The following is a 22,790-nucleotide window of genomic DNA, read 5'->3' on the forward strand; positions in this document are numbered from 1 at the left end:
CACTCAATCCTTTATCCATCAGTAACGTTGTTTACAGAGATGTTGTTGAGTTCATTTAGAATCGGCACTAAGACTCAAAAGTAAAATATCTCACATTTCTCTTGCATTGATTCTGTACATTAATGGTAAGATGCTATAGGGAAATCCATGCATGGGGGATGGTGACATAACGGGGGGAAGACACTTGTAGACTTCTCTTTTCATGGGTAGATGTGTTAGAGGAAGGACAGCACCATGTGGCGGAAACCATACCCTCCCTCCTCCACGTTTCTAAGGCATCTTGAGAATGGCGGGTCTTGTTCCAGGAATACAAAACCCCACCACTTTCCTTGCCAGTGCTTCATGTGGCTGCTCAACTTCTGTGCATTCCAGTTTGCCTTCAATTCTCTAATTTATTAATTTTGACAAATAACCTCTTGGCTGTACATGGTTTTATTCACAATTCATTTTTCTGATTCAAAGTGAACAGGAGTGCCTTAATCCTCTAATGGGAATTAATTGCTTGTTTCAGTGCTTAACTCTGATCCTTTCTCAATCCCCACAGGGATGAGTTTCTTCCTGAAGGATTTGTGTTTGTTGTTCAAAACACAGTCAGAAAGGTAATGATGTTTTTCTTGTGAAAGGAGCCAGAAATGCAGAATATTAATTTTCTTTTTTTATTACAAAAGTAGTATTCTCAAACTAATATTATTAAGGATATAATTCAATAGATAATTTAGAAAAAATTATAATTTGGTTATTCTAGCAAGCTACATTATTTCCTAGAAAAGAAGTTTAGTTTTTATTGCTGGGTTTTCTTTTATGGAAATAGGCTGTCATGTTCTGCAGAAAAAAGTTACTGTACTGATTTTCTGCAGAGTTGGAGTTAACATTGTATGGCCTAACCATGATCATGTCTACGTAATATCACCTTCCCAAGTGTTCTTGTCTCTGAAAAATCATTAAGGCCACAACCAATACTTGATATGGCTTGATTCCTTCTCCCATTTATTATGTAGAGTATTCTTTTTTCTTTTATTTTTTAAGGGGCTTTATTAAAAAGAATATAAGCTAGCATATATTTTTATAAGATCTTGATAAAAGGAGGAGTTGGGATGGAGAACTTAGGAGGGAGCAGGGTCAAGAGGAAGAGAGAATTAATATTCATCGGGTGCTGAGGCCTGGTACCTGGTCGGCAGTCAATGGTGATTAGATCTTAGGGAGATAGGATGAACCTAGTTTTAAATAGCAGAGATAGAAGCTCAGAGGGTTTAAATAACTTTCCCAAAGACCCACAGCTGCTAAGTGGTGGAGGTGGGAATTAGATTCAGGCCTGACATTGTGCCACAGTGCATTTCTTTACACTTACCACGCATTGTGCCCTTAGATATCCATCTACAGAATGCTGAGGCCATCCTGCCTGATGATGTTCCCTGCAGGGGCTGGCCTGACCATCAGTGTCCTAGAACCAGCCTACCTGGGAGCATCTACTTCACAATAAAGCAGAGATGGAGCCACTCCTGAAGAGCACTCTTGAGTTTGCTCTCAGAAAGCCCAAATGGCTCATCTACAGCTGTTTCTATCCATTATTTATTAAAGCAAACTCTTGCATTTTATCCAAGACTCTGACCATAACCCAGTGCCATGGAAGAAACTACATGGCAGGAAGGGGACAGTGTTGAAGACATAGTAATGTATGAGCCTTAAAGGTAGCATCCCCTTCTGCAGTGGCAGTGCCACCCTTCTAGCCTGGCCCAGGGGCATGGTGCATTAGGAGGATAACAGTGTGCTCCCAGCCTGAATGAATCACAGGCATATTCTGAGTTAGCCCTGGCTGCAGTTCTGAGAGGATCTGGCCAATGTAGTAGACTTCTCACAAGTTGTGTTGGCTGTGACCCTCACAGCAGCCCTTGGAAATTGGCTGAGAATGACAGGCAGGGAACAAGAGTATAGGGAGATAAGGAACTCAAAGAAGAAAAACAAACTAAACCCAAAGCTAGTAGAAGGAGGGAATAATAAAGATTAGAGCAGAGATGAACAATAGAGAAAAATCAATGAAACCAAGAGTTGGTTTGAAAAGATCAACAAAACTGACAAACTTTTAGCTAGATTAACTAAGAAAAGAGTGAAGATACAAATAATTAAAATCAGAAATGAAAGAGGGGACATTACAACCCATTTTACAGAAATAAAAAGGATCATAAGAGAATATTATGAACAATTGTATGCCAACAAATTGGATAACCCAGGTGAAATGGATAAATTTCTAGAAACACACAAGCTACCAAGACTGAATCATGATGTAATAGAAAATCTGAACAGACCTATCACTAGTAAGTAGATTGACTCAGTAATCAAAAACCTCTCAACAAAGAAAAGCCCAGAACCAGATGGCTTCAGTGGTGAATTCCACCAGATAAGTCAAGAGAATCAACACTAATCCTCTTCACATTCTTCCCAAAAATTGAAGAGGAGGGAACACTTCCAAACTCATTCAACGAAGTCAGCATTACCCTGACACCAAAGCCAGACAAAAACACTATAAGAAAAGTATAGACTAATATCCCTGATGAAGATTGATGTAAAAAAATCCTAAACAAAATAGTAGCAAACGGAATCCAACAACACATTAAAAAGATTATCTACTATGACAAGTGGGATTTATTCCTGGAATGCAAGGATGGTTCAACATATGAAAATCAATCAGTGTAATACACAACAGTAACAGAATGATGGAAAAAAACCACATGATCATCTCAATTGATACAGACAAAACATCTGACAAGATTCAACACCATTTCATGGTAAAAACACTGGAAACTACCTCAACATAATAAAGGTCATATATGTTAAGGTCATACTCGGTGAAAGACAAAACTTTTCCTCTAAGATAAGGAACAAGATAAGGATGTCTGCTTTTACCTCTTTTATTCAACATAGTACTAGAAGTCATACTTGGAACAATCAGGCAAGAAAAAGTAATAAAAGACATCCAAACTGGAAAGGCAGAAGTAAAATTATCTCTGTTCACATGATCTTATATGTAGACAACCCTAAAATTTCCACTTAGAAACTAATAAATGCATTTAACAAAGTTGCAGGATACAAAATCAGTGCACAAAAATCAGTTGCATTTCTATACATTAACAATAAACAATCTGAAAATTAAAAAAACAATTCTATTTATAATAACATCAAAAAGAATAAAATAGGAATAAACTTAAGGAGGTGAAAGACTTGTACACTGTAAACTACAAAACATTGCTGAAAGAAATTAAATAAATGGAAAGACCTCATGGTCATGGATTGGAAGACTTAATATTTAATGTCAATACTACCCAAAGCAATCTAAAGATTTAATGCAATTCTTATCAAAATTCGGAACAGCATTTTTTTGCAGAAATAGAAAAATCCATCTGGAAATTCATATGCAATTTCAAGGGACCTCAGATAAGCAAAGCAATCTTGAAAAAGAACAAAGTTGGAGGTCTCATACTTCTGATTTCAAAACTTACTGCAAAGGGGGCTGACCTGCTGGCGTAGCAGTTAAGCGCACGTGCTCTGCTTCAGCGGCCCGGGGTTGGCAGGTTCGGATCCTGGGTGCGCACCGACGCACTGCTTGTCAAGCCATGCTGTGGCGGCATCCCATATAAAGTAGAGGAAGATGGGCATGGATGTTAGCCCAGGGCCAATCTTCCTAGGCAAAGAGAGGAGGATTGGCATCGGATGTTAGCTCAGGACTGATCTTCCTCACAAAAAAAAAAAAAAAAACCACTGCAAAGCTACAGCAATCAAAACAGTGTGGTACTGACACATATAGACCAATGGAAGACAATAGAGAGCCCAGATATAAACCCTTGGATGTATGGTCATATGATTTTCGACAAAGGTGCAAAGACCAGTGGGGAAAAAGTCTTCTCAGCAATTGGAAAACTGATACCACTGTGCAAAAAAATGAAGTTGGACTCTTACTTTACACCATCTCAGATGGAAATTCCCAGCACAATGAATAAAAAAACCCACATGAAAATACATCATCATAGAATCTCAGAATCTGAGGATAAAAGGGAAGACCTTAAGAGCCTCCAGAGAGAAAAGCTAGAGTCCTGTACAAAGGATTGTGGATCCCAATGGCACTGGACTTCTCAGCAAGAACTTGTGGAATTAGAAAACAAAGACATGCCTTCAAAGTTCTGAAGGAAATTATTTCTAGAATATTCTCAGCTGCACTATTAATCCAGGGTGGGAGAATAAGCTTCAGTAAAGTGAGGGAGTCAACCAAGAAGAGGCCAGGGGACTCAGGGACAGGGCTCTAGCACAGGGAGAGGCTCAGGGAAGTGGGGCGGACAGCCCAGTTGGCCGAGGTACCAAAGACCCAGGCTGGAGCAGGATGGGCTCCAGGAGCGGTGGCTCCAGGGAAAGCAGAACCCATGGGTGGGCAGGGCTGAAGGGATTCTTACAGTGCTTTCAAAAATGTGAGGCTGATTACTATCAGAGAAACTGGAAAGAAGAGCAAGAAAAAAAAAGTGAAGTAATTTTTAATTCCAAGAAAAACAAAAAGTTGTCCAAGAAAGGAAATTAATCATAGTACACTATGTGCCTTATCTGAGAACAGTGTTTACATAGTTCTAATGCTGAACTCAATATGGATTTAGCCAGAAATTGTGATGTGAGTCTGTTGGGGGAATGTGGGGCAAAGTGTGCGTGTATTTGGGGTGCGTGGGTAGGAGAGCCAGTGTTGGGCTTCTAGAGCAATAACCCCAGTGAGCATTTAAAGCAGGTTTACCAAACGTGCAGGACGGTCTATGTCTAGGAACTCACGCAGCCATCACAACAATCCTCTGAGGCAGGTTGCTGTTACTACTTCCTTTTCCAATTGAGGAAGCCTAGGCACAGAGAGGTTAAGTGGTTTGACTCAAGTCACACAGTTAATAAGTGGGAGAGCCAGGATTTCAACGCAGGCAAATTGGTTCTACAGTCTGTGCTTTAAACCACTATGCTCACCTGCTTTTAGGGTAGGAAGGCAAGACATAAAGCATCGAGAAGTAGCAGTGTAAGCAGCCAACCATATGGAGATAAAGGCCACGTGCAGCAGTCAGACGGCTTAAAGTGTCGCCTCAAGGCAGTGGAAGAGGGTAGGGAATTTAATTTTTCTTGTAAAGCTATTCGACTTTTACATTATGGACATGTGTTACTTTTAAAACTTGAATTAAATAGGGGAAAAAGCTAGGGCACCAGTGATGAGGTGAGCGGGGCTCCCATTTTGACTGGTTTGGCCCGGCTGTGCAGCCCGAGTCCTCACCACCCTGAGACTCGGCGTCGTGGGATCACATGGTTTCTGAGTTCTCTTCCAGCTCTTCCCGTTCTGGCTGTGAGCAGGACAAGCAGTGATTTGAGAACATGCACCATAAAGAGCAATCAGGGTGACGGGGCAGGGACGAAGGGACAGGGTGGGCGCTGCTTCAGTCCCCGCTCAGGGAGGCCTGTGAAGGGGCAGGGCTGGGCGGGCCAGGGAGCTGCGGCTGCCGAGGCCCCACAGGGAGGGCTGTGGGGAGTCTGCAGCCCAGGTTGACCACGACCCTCAGGGGCTGCGCTGGGGCAGGCTGGAGGGAACAGAGCAGCAGGCCTGTTAGGAGGCTGGGGGCCAGTCCTCAGGCCGACGAGGGTGGTGGTGGTGACGGGGCTGAGAAGTGCAGATCCCTGGGAGGACCTGGAGGCATTGTTGACAGATGGTGCTGGAAGACAGGATGCACGTGTGGGAGAGGGACGCCAGGTGGCTCCTGTGCCTCTGCTTCCAAGGCTGCCACACAGCCCGTCCAAACCCACTGTCACCCTCTGGGCCCTAGTCTCCCTGTAGACAGGCCCCGCGTCCTTGTCACTCTGCGGGCAGGCCCAAGGTGCTCTCCCGATGCCCCTCTGTCTCTCTGTCTGCGTCCTCCCCCCGCCCCTGCAGCAGCCCTGCCCTGTCAGCAGCACAGTGCCTGTCTCCTCTTCCCTCTGTGCCTCCAGTTCCAGGCTCTTTCTGATGCCCATCTTGACTTGCATACCCGAGGCATGCCTCCCCCTCAAGACCCAAAACTCTGATCTGTCCTTCCACTGTTGTCAGAGTCCCCACAGCCAGAGCTCCCGTTATTCCCTGTCCTCTTCAAGGTGTCCCAGTTGTCACATGCCCAGAGTGCGTGTGCCCGGCCAGCCTTGTGTTTTTCCCACGGCCAAGACTTTCCGAGTGCAGTTTGCCTGAAACCCATGGAACTCTTGACATTCCATGGACCGGTGACCAAGACCGAGGCAGCGGAGAGGACAGGTGGGCACAAGTCGGCAGACGTGTTGGTCTGTGGGGGCCCCCATTCCCCCCGCAGAGGCCCTGAAGAGGCGGGGCAAGGCCAAGACCCCAGAGCAGCCATGGTTTGCTGAGAAGAAAGCGGAAGTCCTGGGAGTTAAGTGTGACTTCAAGGCCCAGCTGGCCACACGACTGGTGGCAGAGCTCTCTGGGCACACCCCGGTGTCCAGGGGGTGTCGCCCTCCAGGTGTTTCTGGCTGGCTGTGGGCTGCCGCTGGCAGATGGGCGCATCTTTCGTTTGCCTGCTGGGGTGTCTCTTTCCAAAGCCCGTGGTGAAGGAGGCTGTGCAGGCCGTCCCTACCCTGCGCGGTCACAGGGCAGCAACACGCCAGGTATGAGGAGGGCCCACCGCTGTTTCACTTTCATTTCCATTTTTGTTTGAGTCATTTCCACACAAATCACTTTTGTCGATTATGTAACAATCTGCGGCCCAGACCCAGGTGAGTGGTAAACATTTACCTTCACGTTGGAGCCAAGGTCACTGTGCTGAGTCACAGGGAACCGTCATTACCCTCTAGGACCTTGGAAAAGAGACACCAAAAGGTGCGGTTGTTGAAGTTTAGCTGGGTCACACTGCCAGGACCAGAATGTAAATTTAGTCCTGGCAAGGACTAAACCCGAGTTCTCTCGTGCAGCCGATTACAGGTGATTATTTTACACACACATATGTAGGTGTATATATGTACTTATCTTTGCTTATCATTGTTTTTTCTATAATATTTATTGTGTAATTTTTAAAGTCCTTTTGAAAAGATTGAAAACTAACTGTTCTAAAAGACCGCAGTTCTGTAGGGCTTGATCCCAGGACAGGCTGTCTCCATCTGACAAGTCTGTAAAATGAGTGCCTTTTCCCAGAAAAATGACAATACAGGGTGGGTGGTGTTTCCTGGACCCTCAGAGCCCACCGCAGCATGGGCAGGAGTAGTAGGCTGGGGGTTGGGAGCAACTGCTCACCCACACGGCCTGAACTATTTACCCTCTCCTCCTTCCCAGACGAAGTTTCCAACCCCTGCTGAGACAGACAGCTCCTGTCTCTCTAGCACTAGAATATGTAACAGTCTGCCTCCTTTCTGCCTTGCAGCACCTCTGGCCCGCATGGCCCACGTGTTCGTGTATGGGACCCTGAAGAGAGGCCAGCCCAACCACAAGGTCCTGCTGGGCGGCACCAATGGCTGTGCAGCCTTCCAGGGCCAGGGCCGAACGGTGGAGCCTTACCCCTTGGTGATTGCGGGAGAACACAACATTCCACGTCTGCTGAATGTCCCAGGGCAGGGCTACCATGTGGTCGGGGAGATCTATGCCGTGGACGAACAGATGCTGTGCTTCCTGGATGAGTTCGAAGGCTGCCCGGACATGTACCAGCGCACCCCGGTGAGGATTGTGGTCCTCGAGTGGGAAGGCATGCCCGCTGCCGACAGGACCGTGCAGTGCTTCGTGTACAGCACGGCCACCTATCCGCCCGAGTGGCTGCACCTCCCGTACCACAACAATTACGACTCTCAAGGGCAGCATGGGCTTCGCTATAATCCCCGGGAAAATAGATGAGAAGTGCGAGGACGCTGGTCGGCGGAGGACCCATAGAGCCCTGATGACCATCAGATGACCGCCAAGGGGTCTGCATGTACTGGATGCAGAAGCACAATAATGCCCTTTGAAACAAGTATTTGTAAAACTCAGTCTGCGGGAAAAGAAACAGCCTCTTTCAGTGGCAGCCAATTTCCCCGATAATCTCGACATGATAACAAGATTGTGCCCTGACACCTCTCTCTCCGATCTATCCTGCTTTATTCCTTGCTGCTTAAAGAGCATCATGGGCTTGAATGTGTTGGATAAGAAAAATTTAGGATTTTAATTTCACTAACTGACATTTCAGGAACTCATGTTATCATACTTTTCTTTTTTTTTTGCTTTGTTTTAATCTGAAGATAACATTTAAAATGAACGTAAAGACCGTGTGTTGCAGCTAGATTTTGGCAGCCCTACTGTATTGATTCTGACGTGTAGCACCAAGAAAAAAAAAATTTTTAAGCTCATTTTGGATGTCTTAATGTAATAAAAGAACCTCAAGAAAAACATGCCGTGTTTTGGAGTATATACAAGATCATTCTTCACGATTTTCAGATTGAGCTTATTAAAAAAGATTATTCAAGAGGATCATTTAAAATTAAACTAGATGTTTTGGGGAATCAAATATAAAAGTGTTAGTGCTATTGTTGGTCCTTTTTTGGGTCTACTTGTTTGGCAGAAGGTTCTTTTCATTCTAATCCAGCAAAATAACGAGCACCCACTTGCTGGCAGACGCAGCTGAACACCCCAACTTCAGATGGAAGCTCACCCAAGCCCGGAGCCCAGCGGCAAGGCCCCATCCCTGCCTCCCCAAGGGAGCAGCATTTGGGGGTGGGCCTTTCAGAGAGTGAAGAACCAACACATTAGTAATTTGTTCTTCAGGCTTGACAGAAAGCTTAGCTTCCAAATACAAACAGCACTTAAAATAATTTTAGCAAGGCACGAAGTACCAATTACTACCCACCTCCATCTGATCATCTGTCAGCGTAGATTCAAATCAGTGCACGACTCTGCCTCTTCTTACTTACCCGCAAAGTATGAAATGTATTCCAAGAATTTCAGAACCAAATGAAAGTGCAGCTGCTGATCCTCAGTAACCTTGTTCTCTGTTGGGAGAGCTCAGTTACTCTTCAACTTACTTAATGGTAGACTGTGATTGCTAACTAACTAACTGCATCTGGCACGAAAACATGATCATTATTTTTAGCCCTTTTTTCTTAACTGGAAACTTGCTTCACAAAAACACAAAAAGGCAAGGATGGGTATCAGCTGATGAGTTTGTGGCAGCCCCACCCACTACAGTTGCGGTGAGGGAGCCCCAGGCAGAGCCTGTGGGATGGGGACAAGGGGACCGTGTGAGTCAGCTGTCCCTAAGGTGATGCCCCAGGGACCTAGTGCTCACCCCTGAGAGCCACACAGGAGGGGTTTCCAAAATCGTCATCTGTGCTGTGTGGGCTTTAGGAGGTTATGAATAACTACAAACAGAGTTAGGCCCTAACCAGGATGAAGTAGATAATCACATTATAAAGTGGCAAATGCTAATTTAATGACACTGAAGGCAAAGAACTGGGATTTATATAAATAAATTTTTTAAAAGGATCACAATGAAACGCTAGTATTTAAAGTCTACTGGCACAGCTTATAGCCTCTTATGTACATTGTCTTCATTCAAAAAAAGGGCAAACTAATATTTAGACAAATGCTCAATTTTATTGATTTAATTTTGACATTAGGAAGTACGAATCATATGTACAAGTATTTATATCAATAAAAATTTCCATTGGTGATTTTTTTGGCAGAACGTTGGTTTTGACTATGTGTGGAATAAATATGACCATGTAAAATCTGCCGCACAGGGGTGTTCCTGCAAAACGCTTGAATAAATTGAGTGTGAAAGAATAATAATACAAATGGCTCATTAAATTGGGTGATGACTGAAAGGCTACAAATACTTCATTCCAGTTCCACGAGCAGATCTCCTTCCCCAACTGTGTCTCCAGCTTTACAATGCACTGATTTCACCTTGAATTTAAAAAAAAAAAAAAGAGGAGAGTAAGAATCATTAAGTAGACCAGGAGGGAGCAATCTCGTCATTCGTTTCTGGAAATGAAGAGACAGCCTGGCAGGCCGTGGAGCACAGGCAGAGCACTGGGTGGCCCGGCAGAGGGGACCAAGTGCACAGGGACATCCTCATGGAGGGCTGCGACTCGCCACCTTCCCCTCTCCTGTCCTTGTCCATCCGAAAAGCCACTGGTCCGAGGGAATTTCTGCTGTCGTCTGCCCACCAGCCCTTGCACTGCATGCGCTCCAGGGTCTGGGCAGCATCCTAAAAGCCAGAATTGTTTATGCTGCATGATCTCTCAACACTCAGCCCTCCCAGTCTCTCTCATGGTTTTAGGTCATAGAAACGTTCTCTGAAAGTTAATGTACATTGTACATTAATTTAGTGTAAAAAACAAAATAAGAATCAAAACAGGTGCTAATTAACAGGAGAAGCCCCAGCCTGATGGTGAACTTCCTTTGGAAGGGAAATGAAATACTCAGAAGGCGTGTGGCTGCACGGACAGTACTTTGCGGTGTGAGGTGGAACAAGCACTGAGCTCCCACAACATCGCTACTGTGCCCTTTTATTCTACCGATTTCTCCTGATTTTAGTCAAGTTTTTCTTTCCCAAATTTGTGCTCAGATTTAAAATGAGTAGGGAGGGGGCTGGAGTGAGGAAGAGACAGTCATTTGACTTCTTGGAGGTTCTTGCTTGGGCGTGAAAATGAATGATGGGTTAGAACTAACTGGCCATCCGGGCAGGTGGCAAACAGGAAAAATGCCGGAGATGGCGAGTTCGGGGCCCTGGCCTGTGTCCCCACCACTCCACAAGAGCCAGAGGCTAGAAGGGCCTTTTTCCCCTGAATTCCAGCCCGGGGTCTTGGAGGACAGTGTGAACCTATGCAATGCCTACTTCAAAGGCCTCGTTGGGCAGGTGCTGTTTGCCTGAAGTGGCTGCTTGTTAGAATCGGAAGCCTCAGTGTTTGTATAGGATGTATTTTCACGATGCTGTGATTGCTCAAGTGGGGGGCCTGTTTCCACTGTGAAGCGTTTCCCCGGGAGGAAAAATGGCCCTCCCAGATAAGACCTGCCAGCCCCCAGGTTTGCCAGGGCCTGCTCCTCTGTGCAGGGGCCTTGGCCACTCCTGGTTGCCCTGCTGGGGGGTGGGAGGAAATGGGATGGTAGGAAGGACTCCTGCTGACAAGGGGTCAGGCCATAGCACAGATTCACCCAGAGCCCATCAACACGCTGAAGGCAGCTCCAGGCTGCTGATGGCCAGGGAGCAGCTAAGCCTCCAGCACGAGACCAGGCTGCGAGGACACGAAACACCCTGACGGATGTGGACTCCACACTCCAGGGAGCTAAGACCACATTCGTCTTTCTGTTAGTACCTCAGTCCAGCAACACAGGCCCTTGGCATGCATCTGACATATATTCTGGGTCCCCCAAAATGAGGCCACCTTCTCATCATGGATGGGAATTTCATGACACTAATGCAGGGTAAATGTTAAATAATTCCAAGGAACAAATATAACAATTTTTACAAGAGCAGAAAGCAACATTTTCTTGTTCACTTCTTAAAAATTAGTTATAGAATGCAGGATTTCTAAAAAACTGCAAACATGCCATTCTCCTCTCTCAAACCCCATGGAGACTGGGCACAGCCATCTGCAGCCCCTGCACCCTGGCCAGCCAGCTCAGGGCCCCCCAGCTGGGACTGGACTGGGCGTCCCCCTCAGCCTGTTCTCTGAGCATCAGTTTCATTTCCTTTTGCAGTGACAGACGGAGGCTGTGTCTTTCTGATGCAAACCTCACTGTGAGCTGACAGTACCTCTCTGCCAGGTACTGCACCCAATGTCCCAAGGCTCAATCTCGCTTTCCAGCATGGCCACAGTGCAGGATCCAGCCGGCCTGTGCTCCCGTCCTCACCCCACCCCGCCCTGCTCCGCCTGGCTCCCTTATTCAGACACTTCCAAACCAAACCATCCTTCAGAAAAGATCATTCTGCTGCAAATGGTGTCTTTTTAGTCAAAGGAAAAATAAGGAAGTTATTACTTAAAAGGACTTGACTGTTTTCTTTAAGGAGAAAATACATTTAAGAAGATTTAATAAATTTTAGTACTAATACATCTTCTTTTTTTCTCCCTTAAATCATTAAGTCCCACATGTGTACATGGGGCTTTCAGCTCCTCTTGATCTAAAATTGAGTTGTTCTCTTTGTGGAGAAATTACCTTGAAGAGTTACATTAATTTTTGCAATCTCTAAAACCATTTCCTGCTGTGTCACCTAAGTCTCAGATAACTAACTGCCTCTAAGACAGATGTAAACATTAAAAATTAAAGACTCCTTGGTTTGAAAGACATTAAGGTGAAGAACAATTGTTCTTTGACTACCTGAACATCATACAGACTCCTGTGGAAGGCCTGCTCTCCATGAGGCCGGGACATGTCGATGCAGAGTGAAGAGAGCTCCCAACCTTAATGCCCTCGTCTGCAGGAGAAGAGGGGGAAGAGATCACCTCCATGGGCCCCTTCAGGCCTAACTGACCAAGACTCAAAGGTGGAAGTCCCACTTCCTATCACAGAGCCGGCGTGTGTTGGTGGGAACTTGGGGACGTACCTTGCCAGTTTTCCCAGCTGTCATGCTGTTCTGCATCTTCATGGCTTCAATTACACAAATTTCCTGACCTTCTGCTACCTGGAAAACAAATGAAAAATGGACGTGTTTTAAAAGCATTCTGATTTTGCAACAACGCTCGAGAGTGAAGCCATTAAGAAATTCTTTGTCAAATGCTTTGAAATTTTATCCACACAACAGCAATGACCTCTAATACTTCTTATTCCAAGTTCATCTTTGGGGGACAACAGAGAAAGAACACTCCCTCTATTGTCAGAAAAATATCCCTGACACTGGAGGACTGCGGGTGGGGGTTGTGGGGCTTCCCCCGGGAATCTCTGAATCTGCCTTTGCCACAGAGACGTGGCAAAAATGGAATGTTTTCCACCTATATGAAATGTTCAGCACTGGCAAATCTCTATAGACAGAAAGACTTGTGGGTGCCAGGGGCGGGGGGGGGGGGGAAGGGGAGTGACTGCTGATGGGTACAGGGTTTCTTTTGGGGTGATGCAAATGTTCTAAGATTGACTGTGGTGGTGGCTGCACAACTCTGTGAGTGGACTCAGACCACTGAGGTGCACACTGTAAAGGGGGTGAAATGTAGTTGAATTTTCTCACACTAAAGCTGTTCTCAAAACGTGGTGTTTCTGACTATAGGCCTGGAGAGCTGGGAACAGCAGCCAAGCATCCAGGCCATGGGGACCACCATCCCAACCTTTGCAAAACATGCCAAGTCCTGCCGACGAGGTAGCTCCCAGAAAGTGCAGGGAGTGATGTCCAAAGCTCTGCCCCTTCCCTGCAAGGAGACCGGAGCTCCCGCAGGCACTGGCTTAAGCTTGTTGGTTTCCTTTCATTAGGAGGGAAATCCAGGCAGAGCTGGGTATGAAGCCCCTGGGGTTAAACCTGGGGCTTCCACCCAGGAGTCAGCTGTGACTAAAAGCTGCTCTGTTTATTCTCCTGTCTCTGCCCTTGATGGGTAAGCATCAAGGAGCTGGGCCCGATTTTTCCCCTTTCTTGGTGAAAAGAGCCCTCCCAGTCTTTGAAACAGGAAAGTCGAAATTCCTAGGGCAACTGGCTATCTGGGGTGCTAGTGGGCATCATGGTGTGAGGCTCTAGACATTCACACCCCGTGCCTGTGCTCGTCCAGTGTCGCAGAAATGCCTGGAGAATGTTCTCTCCTGAAATCCCCAGATGATGTCCAGCCCACCCCCGCCCCCGCGGCACCCCCCCCCCCCCCACCCTGTGGCACCAGCTGTCTTGCTGGCAGTCAGGACTGCCCGAGCTCCATGCATTCCTCTCCTCCACTGATCAGGTGGTAGGCTGCTTTCTCCTGGCACAGAAATATAGGAAGAGAGGGGATGCCAACGCTCTGGTGCTGGCACGGTGGAGAGACACTGTGCTGGAGAGCTGGGCTTTGTGGCTCTGTGCTCGCTGCCCTGTCTGATTCATTTTCCCCTGGCATCTGCATTCCATGGAGGGTGAAGAACCAACCAGGAGGGCTGCTCTTCAAAACGCAGAGGGACAGAAGGGAGGGCACCTCAAGGACAATGCCGATGCCCAGTCAGGGTATCAGAACAGCTACTCCCTCAAGTCGTCATTTCAGAGCCTTGTTCCTCTTTTCGAAGGCAGGGACCAGGCAAGGTGGAAGAAGGGCAAGTTCCCTGGAGTAGCACCTCCATCCATTTAGCTCCACATGGAAAACCCTGGTGGATCCAGACCATGGCCTCTTAGACAGAAGCTGAGGGTCCAGAGCTGGCCTCACAAGACAGCATCCCAACCCAAGGATGGCATTCTGGTAACTGGGCTGGGGTGGCTTTCTGAGAAATGGATCTGAAATTCAACAATGTAAACTCTATCCAAAAATTTGTCATCAGCTCTCCAGCTCTGGGCTCCGGTAGCTCTTTCCTTCACAGATGGACCAGTGCCCACCACGGGGACCTGTGTGTGTGCCTCCCACCCTCCACCCAGCCAGGCTTCCTCTGCTGGCATCTGAGAACCCAGGGCTTGCTCAGAGCCCCCTGTCTCCCCATCCCCGTCCCCATGGGCTTCTCTTAGGCAGGCAAAACCTTTCCCCCTTGGCAGCAGGTTTGCCCCTCTGCAGCTGCTCAGCCCACTGCCCCGCATCTGCTGGCCAGACAGAGCACCCTTCACTGTTATGGGATCTTCAAGCAAGTGAATTTGCAGTTAATGCAAATATGAACAAGAAATGAACCCAGGAGATTTCCAACGGCCACACCAAGGGGGCAGAGACCTGACAACGATGCCCATCGGCAATCCGTGGAAGGACGGCTGGGCCTGGGCCACAGCTCCACGCCAGGCTCCAGCCGGCGTGGAAGTTAGATCAGACCTGCCGGAGCTTGGGGGCCGTGAGCGATGGTGAACAAGTTTATGGGGGCTCTGCTGCCGCTGCCCACTGACCATCTCTCCTGGCTGGCTCTGTGTGCTTGTAGCGTGGGTGATTTGCAAAGAGGTGACACACGGTGACTGCAAGTGGTAGGTCCCCTATCATTAATCAGAAAAACAGAACTTCTGACTTAGCCAGAGAAAATCAGGAGAGGTGGGCAAGTCCCCCGGTTAACATCCTCCCTTCTCTGATTGTGTGACTCTGGCTTTAAAGACAGAGCCTCTGGAATGAAGGGACCTGATCTGCCCGACCCGCAGCATGGCACTGCGCGGCAGGGTCCGCTCCTCGCAGTCGCAGCTTCCTCATCACTCTTGCTTCCTCTCCCTCCTTCTCTCCCCTGTGTCTGCTGGTCTCTACTTAGAGTACTCAGCTGTCGATGGAAATTTAGTAAGTCCTCTCTCTGTTCACTTACAACTATCTGTTTGTAGTCTGTTTTCACTCATTTATCCCTAAAAGAAAAAGACCTCTTGGAAGTTTTTCCTGGATGCCCCACAGGACGGTGAGATACGTTTTGGTCAGAAGAATCATGTTATCCACACACACACGAACCTGATCTAAATTCAAGTTATTTCCTCCCTCAAAAACCTAAGTCAGAGAAGCAAATACAGTACAAACCGTGTGTCAAAGCACGCAGACAGGGCTGTAATGGGGGTGCTCCACCAATGACTGGGCCCGCACGGGCTCCAGGTCCAACAAAACCTGGACGGCACCCCCCAGGCCTCTCACCCCAACACTGGAGGCCTCCCTGTCCCAAGGTGCCCACTCCCCCCCACCTCCCCCACTCTGGAGGGAGCAAGGAGGAGGCAACACCTCCGGACCCCTGGGTGCTCACGCAGCCAGGGCATTAATTGAGCAGGCAGCGAGGGTGCTCAAACCTTCCAAGTTGCGATCAGACAGCTCCCATGTGAGGGCACTGCTCCTGGAGGATCTGGGTGCGCGCACTTCCCTAACACTTTTGTGAATCATCTGATAAAGACTTAATGATTGTGACAGGATGTCTCCGACGTGGGGCTTACAACGTGGTCACAAGCCTCGCAAGTCTTTTTGATAAACCTAGTCAGTCTGATGGACTTCTCCGCTCCCTGTCTAATTGGTGTAAAGTTTGGAGGCCTGAATCCTATATCTTTCATCTGGCTTATTGCGTCCTCTCCTTTGACACGGGGTCAAGGTTCACATTCGCATCCGATTATCAGAGCGCACTCATTAAGCGGGGGCCTGCCTTGCCCTGAAATGAGTAAGCTGGAGAGAAAACTTGGCCCATGTACTCAGCAGATTTTAGCATGTTCAGGAGGCCTGAATGTCACCCGGCACTGCTCTGTGCTGAAGAGTTTCAGACATCTCCAGCTGATGATTAATTGTGAGTGATGGGAAATAAAATCCAGTAAAGCCAGCTGCTTGCCATGGTCGGCAAAATGACTCTAATGGATATAGGCTGCCAATTTTCCAGTTTTACTGGCAAGTCTTCCAAGTGTAATTAAGGGAAGTTATAAATGATATGGAAATCTATCAAGTCCCATTTATTTTCAGAGGACTCTTTCCCCTGAGACTTTCATCTTCAAGCTTATAGGCTGCTTTGTGGTGTTAATGATTTAAACCACTTCTTATTTCTGATTAAAGCCCCCGATATCCTTCTACCAAGTTCGCTTCACTCCTTCCCCAAAGATTAAAAGAACAGAACTTTCTCCTGCACATGTCCCTCTTGGGAAAACATGCTAAGATTGGGACACATTTGGCAACTTGTATCGTTCAAACTGCAAACAAACACAAGACGAAAGCTCAAAGAAAGTGCGGGAGGAGAAAGGGGAAAAAAGACCCCCATCAAACATAAAAGGAAGCCCCCAAAAGTACAGATTTGAAAGCTGTGCTCAATACCAGATATTCATCAGAAGGTGGTGTAGCTCACTAATGTTATTTGATTTGGAATAAAAGCATGAAAATGATGGCAAAGGCCTAAAATTGGAGATGTGAAGGATGACTGCACCGTATTCCATTTCTCAATTTCATCCTTCAGAGCCACAAAATGGGGGTGATACAGTGACGGGATGAGATTTACAGTAACAGCTGTGGTCTTCCCACACAAGGGAGGCCCTTCTAATGGGCTAAGGTCTGTTTTGAACAGACGGGGAGTAACAAAACAAGGTTCCCTATTAAGAGAGTGCAGTCATATTGCTGATAAAGAAAATGATTATGGGAGTCGAGTTTCCTTTAAGACGGCCCCTGCCCTCTTTTGTTGTCCAAAACCAGGGCTGTTTTAAAGGTGTTATCCTTTAAATATAGAAAGAGGACATAAATGGCATGGAGGGTTTTTCCCCTTGTAAGCCCACTCTCTAGCAACTGTAAAGAGTGCATAGGAAACTGTGCCAGTGGCATATGGCTTTCTACTGTGCTAAACATTCATACAAAAGACAGGTTCATCAGTCATTGGAGTATCTGGATAAAAAATTAGCTCCTGATGGATGGTATTTTGAGCTTACCTGCTGCTAGTACGTTACCAGAGAAACACAGGTTTTGAAACCCACATGACATTAGAAACTACAGACCATGAAATACGACACGTGCAGGAGCACATAATGTACGCCAGATTATACAAAATAATAAATAAGCTATTTAAACCCTCTGCCTAAAATTGGGCCCGCTGCAAGGAACCCTGGGTCACTTCTACGCAGGCCAATTAATGCACAGCATCTGCTGTATAGAAGCAGGGCATGAAGCACTTCCGAATGATTTCAGCAATTAAAAGAAAAGTGTTTCCTGCCTGTTCAGACAGCAACTGTTTCAATGCAAGAGTGAGCACCAAATCACTGTGTGCAGCTGAAAAATTAAGTCCCCTTTTTGGGGAAGAGGGGTGGGTGGGAATAAGAATTTTTATGGAAAGAGGAGCTTTCTTTTGTTGTCCTACATTCTGTGTTTTTCTGCCAAATTAGACAGAAGGCTCAGAGGGCTTACCGCCCTGCTGCAGTCTCCCCTTCTGCTGCACAGGGCCACCCGAAAGCATGGATCAATATCAACCCTGCTGACGACTCCACAAAAGTGAAAATCCTTCAATTACATTTTTAAAGGCCGTTCTATTTAGAACACAGGTGCCTGAATGCAGTGCATTTTAAGGCCCTTAGATCTGAAGAAAGATGCAGTTAACAGCCACAAGAAAAAAGCATCTCAGATTTGGTCAAAAGGCACTGCTAGAATCTGATTATAAAAACTTCCTCTTTCTGAGCTGGTAAGATAGCTAAAAACTTCCTCTTTCTGAGCTGGTAAGATAGGCTGGTAAATATCTCCTGATATTTCCTGAAGAAGAAATATGCCTTTGCATCCCAACATCTTCATGTAAAGAGGGAGGGAGAAAGACCCCAGGAGATTGTGCAGTGTTTAAGCAATGATGGAACAAACCACCATCAAATTACAAAGAAAGAGAAGGTAGGTGACAGAAATGCTGCTAAACCCCTTATCTCCAGTCTAAGGCCTCCTTGAATGGGTCTGTGCACAAGCCAACTCACTGAGCAGGGCACGCGCAGGGAGAGGGCGCACACTCCACGACGGCTGCTGCTCAGGGGGCCAGCAGGGCTGCACCTCTGCCCTGTGCTCGCCCCTCTCCCCTCCTGCCCGGAGCTGCCTCCCCGGAACTGTGCAGCAGGCGTTGAAGCAGGGAGCTGGGAGACTTGGGGAAAGAATACAGAATTGTGGCCACAATAACAGTCTAGTTTTTCGTAAAATTCCCTAAAATGACGAAAGATATTACTCCCTATTGCCCTCTAAGTTAGCTCAAAACTGGAGCCAAAGCTTCTAGTTACAAAGAGAACTAGTTAAGATTGATGTCATTTACAATATCCGTAAGAAATCAGTCTGGATTCTCTACCTTTGTGAAGTATGCTGTTTTAAAGGACTCAGTGAAATGATGATTTTTGTTTTTTAAGCAAAAGAATGAGAAAAGATATTTTGAATCTTAGTAAGTTTGAGAACTGTCATCTTCAAAAATGTTTAAAACAAAGATAACATACCCTCTAATCCCAAGTGGATCATTCCTTGAGAAATAAAATAAAATGCCAGCCTTGCAGGAGACTTGCCTACAATATTTAATTTATTGATTGATCTATAAAAATATTTTCTCTTATACTGATAATTATCATTAAGTTAAACTGTAAAAATTCCCAAATTGTTACCTCCAACAAAAACCATAATATTTAACAATAAATATCTGGAAAAGATAAAAGGCCAAAATCAGGATGGCCATTACCTCTGAAAAAGGCAGGACAGGAATTTGATTGGAAAGGCCACAGGGCAAGGTCACTATATAAGCAACGTTTTATCGTTAAATAAAATCAGCAGCAGACCTGGTAAAGGCGAGCAGAGAGCACATGAGTGCTCGTTGTATTATTCTCTATAACCTTCTCTATGTTTCTAATATTTCATAGTTTAAAATTTAAAAATGTTAACGAATGCACAAATCTATGTATAAATGCTTTGGAATACAATCTGAGGTTTGGGTGAAAAACTAGCATCTTGTCAAATGAACTGCTTGAATAACCACTGCTAAAAAATATATCAATTTAATTATTGTAATTATTTCATGATTGCAAATCAAAGTCTCCAGAAACTGGGAAATCTGTCACCTGGCCAGGCCAGGCCTCTCTGCCTGGGGAAGATGCCGTCACTGACACTGGTCTGCGTGAGGTGCACAACACAGCCACGTCAACGGACACATGTCAGGAGGGCCCAGTCCACCCTTCTCATCTGGAATACACAAGGACAAGGGAGGTTTCCAATCCTGTTTCTTCAAGAGATGCAAAACAGAGGTGTCTGGCCAAGTTTATTTGCTGTTTCCCCAAGTTCAGCTGTAAGCTCAATTACAGATGGTTTAGGACAAAAGGGAGGTGCGAATATCATGCTCCGAAACGGGGCACCTGTGTCTGGTGAACGGCGGTCATCCACCTGCGTGAGAGCCCGTCCCCCGAAGGAGCACATGCAAGGAGGAAAAAAATCAGGGCAAAATCAAGGTGGTACTCCTGTTAATGATGACAAGTTGTATGTTTCTTGTGCACTTTATAGTATACCATTTTTTGCCTACGACACTGTTCATGAGAACAACAACCCCAAACGCGTCATTATTCTCCTGCTAAAGGTCATTTCCGCGACAATGTGCATCTGCCTCCTCTTGGCCCCACAGAAATATCCAGTCTCTCTGACTAATACTGGACGGGCTAAGTGGCAAGAAAAAGCAGCAACAGGTACTTCATGTCAACCTATTATTTCACCTGGTCTCACAAACTAGTAAGTGAGAAATAATTAAAAAAGAAAGAAACATAAAGGGGTATACAGCCTGCTTCTGGTTCCTGTCTCACTTAATTTTTAATGTATAAATAAGATGACTATTTCTCATGCAAATCTGAGATGACTGCAGAATCTAACATAATCTAAACATCTAGAAAGAATCTTAATTAAATGCAATATTAAAATATCCCCTTAGATTGCCTCATTTTTATTTTTTGTTTTGTTTCTGATATCAAAAGGCTAACAGAACAAATGTGCTCATAATGACTTTAGTTTATACTTCAAAGTCAAAATGAAAATTGTGCAACAAATTCGGCAGCTGTAAGCCTGATGCTAATATGTGGAAAAAATGTATTCAGCCATTATTCTGAAAGAATATATATTTTTAATATTTTTGTTCAAGAATGTAATAAAGATAGACGTTTAAAAAAATAAAACAAGTTATAAAAAATGCTAACTTTGATTAGAGAAGTGCCCCCAGCTTATGACAGTGTTAAATGTACAGAAAAATAGGTGTTTTTTCCAAACTGAAATGAAAATCAGTCATTGTAAAAATATTTTCAGAAGGCAGATTAAAAAAGGCATATGGGGGGGCCGGCCCTGTGCCTTAGCGGTTAAGTTCTCACGCTCCACTACTGGTGGCCCGGGTTCGGATCCCTGGCACGGACCGATGCACTGCTTCTCCGGCCATGCTGAGGCCGCGTCCCACATACAGCAACTAGAAGGATGTGCAACTATGACGTACAACTATCTACTGGGGCTTTGTGGATAAAAAAAAAAAAAGGAGGATTGGCAATAAATGTTAGCTCAGAGCCGGTCTTCCTCAGCAAAAAGATTAGCATGGATGTTAGCTCAGGGCTGATCTTCCTCACACACACACAAAAAAAGGCATATAGGAAAGGCATGTAAAAGTCATATCAGTTGTTTTCTGGGTTAAGTTTGTGATTCTTGCCTTTCAACTTCTGCCTTGTTTCTTACTGATTTGTTGCCTGTATGCATTTGACTATTTATTAACTAGAATCCCCTCCCCACAGGTTCCAAAAGGATATTACACAATCATTGAAGAATGATTTTACTGCCACATTTAATATTAAATAGTATGTAATGGACATTGAAAAAGTATTAGGAACTTTTGCTGAGTGAACCTGAAAAAAGCGCTTAGAGTAAAACCCAGCTTCTGCGCTGAGGGCAGGAGGCCTCTGCACACCGGGCTCGCTGGCACCTTCATGACTCGAACAGCCGCCCCAAATCCTCTTGCCCCAAGGTTTCCCAACTCTGTTAAAATTGTCTACTTCACGAAACAGATCTGTTCTTTATTGTTCATGTGACACTTCTGTGGAACACATTATTGCCAGGCCCACCTTTCTAAGATTTGCCAAGTTTTACTTAAGCTAAATATAAAAATTACAGATAACTGGAATTTAAACTATAAAAAATGACATTTCAAAGAAAAATAAAATACTTGTAGGCTCTTAGTTGTTTTTTAGGTTCTTGTTTTCCTTGAAAATACACAGAGATGATTGATCCCATTATCTTTCAACTGAAAAAAGCAGAACCTTGGCCCAGCTATTGTTATTGTTAAGAACAACACATGCCCTGCAGTGTTAAAATAATTTAAAACCGCACAACTTAAACGTTACAAGTATTATTTTCTTATAATGGCCTCAAGTAAGTGCCGTGCCTTTGGTCCAAGGCAAGTTCCTTGTGTTTTAATGACATGAGGCAGATTTAACTACAGAAGTGGTTAAGAGCTCATGATTAAACGCCAGCCTGCATTTGGTCTAGGGATTAGCGATTTTGGGACATTTTTCACAAACAGTAACTCAAGAGAAAACTGTTTACCGAAACACAGTGTCACAGAATATGAAAGGAAGTTCTCTAAGAGCCCACGAGGCCCTGGAAGCTGGAGAGAGGAGTAACAGAAAGCATATGCTCTTCCCAACGGCCCAGGCACCTGCGGGCCAAGAGCATTTATAACTGAGGTGAAGGACACAGAGATCACGGGCCGGTTCGCTAGAGGTGTCCCCTACTCCCCCACTATATTCTGACTTTAAAGGAACACACAGAAAATTAAACCGTTCTTGAAGACCCACATTTAATTACTGGTGGTGGTTTTCAATATCTGAGCTACCCCAAGGAAGCAAGGACTAAAGCCACATTGTTCCATTTCACTAAATGACTTGTTTCCCACATTACATTATTAACCAGGAAATGGAAAGAATAAAGGCTAAACTCTTCTGGTATCTAGAGAAGCTGCAGTTGTTGAAACAAGAAGGCTGCACGCTCCCAGTTCTCTGCCCTAAGAGCAGCCACAGCCAGGGAAGCTGGCGCAGACGGAGGAGCGAGACAATCCAAGCCCGCCCGCCCTCCGTGCTCTCAGCAGGGGCGGCCTCCCTGCGCCCTCCCTCTGCTCAGGCTCTGATTCAGGTGCTGGAAAAGTAAGGATTCCAGTTACATTTTTTTTAAGTGTAAATGTGATTTTATAATTAAAGCCACACAATTAGGACTAACAAGCTCAGGATGGCAGTATATAGCCTATGTGGCTTCCAGAAAAAGCTCAAGAAGGAAAACGGAAA

The 22,790-nt window shown here is 45.6% G+C and overlaps 2 protein-coding genes across 5 annotated transcripts in view; one reads left to right on the forward strand and one right to left on the reverse strand.

The window, feature by feature from the left end:
• The window catches only part of GGACT (gamma-glutamylamine cyclotransferase), a 40,219-nt gene extending 30,722 nt beyond the window's left edge, over positions 1–9,497 (forward strand). Inside the window, exon 2 of the mRNA XM_087435890.1 lies at positions 7,401–9,497. Coding sequence (XP_087292016.1) covers positions 7,415–7,864 — 450 coding nt within the window. The 5' untranslated portion in view covers positions 7,401–7,414 and the 3' untranslated portion in view covers positions 7,865–9,497. The remainder of the gene's footprint in view (positions 1–7,400) is intronic.
• ITGBL1 (integrin subunit beta like 1) overlaps positions 1–22,790 on the reverse strand; it is a 1,366,350-nt gene that overhangs the window by 933,507 nt on the left and 410,053 nt on the right. For 2 of the 4 annotated variants that reach the window (XM_004423143.3, XM_087435886.1), the window contains 2 exons: positions 12,549–12,626; positions 9,576–9,907 (listed from right to left, as the gene is read on the reverse strand). The exons of the other annotated variants lie outside the window; for them this stretch is intronic. In XM_004423143.3, the coding sequence (XP_004423200.1) occupies positions 9,839–9,907; positions 12,549–12,626 (147 nt within the window). In that variant the 3' untranslated portion in view covers positions 9,576–9,838. Of the gene's footprint in view, positions 1–9,575; positions 9,908–12,548; positions 12,627–22,790 lie in introns of those variants that run through there. 4 annotated transcript variants of the gene reach the window in all.

Source organism: Ceratotherium simum, chromosome 10, assembly GCF_057802395.1.
Source record: "Ceratotherium simum simum isolate JZ-2026a chromosome 10, ASM5780239v1, whole genome shotgun sequence".
NCBI lineage: Eukaryota > Metazoa > Chordata > Mammalia > Perissodactyla > Rhinocerotidae > Ceratotherium > Ceratotherium simum.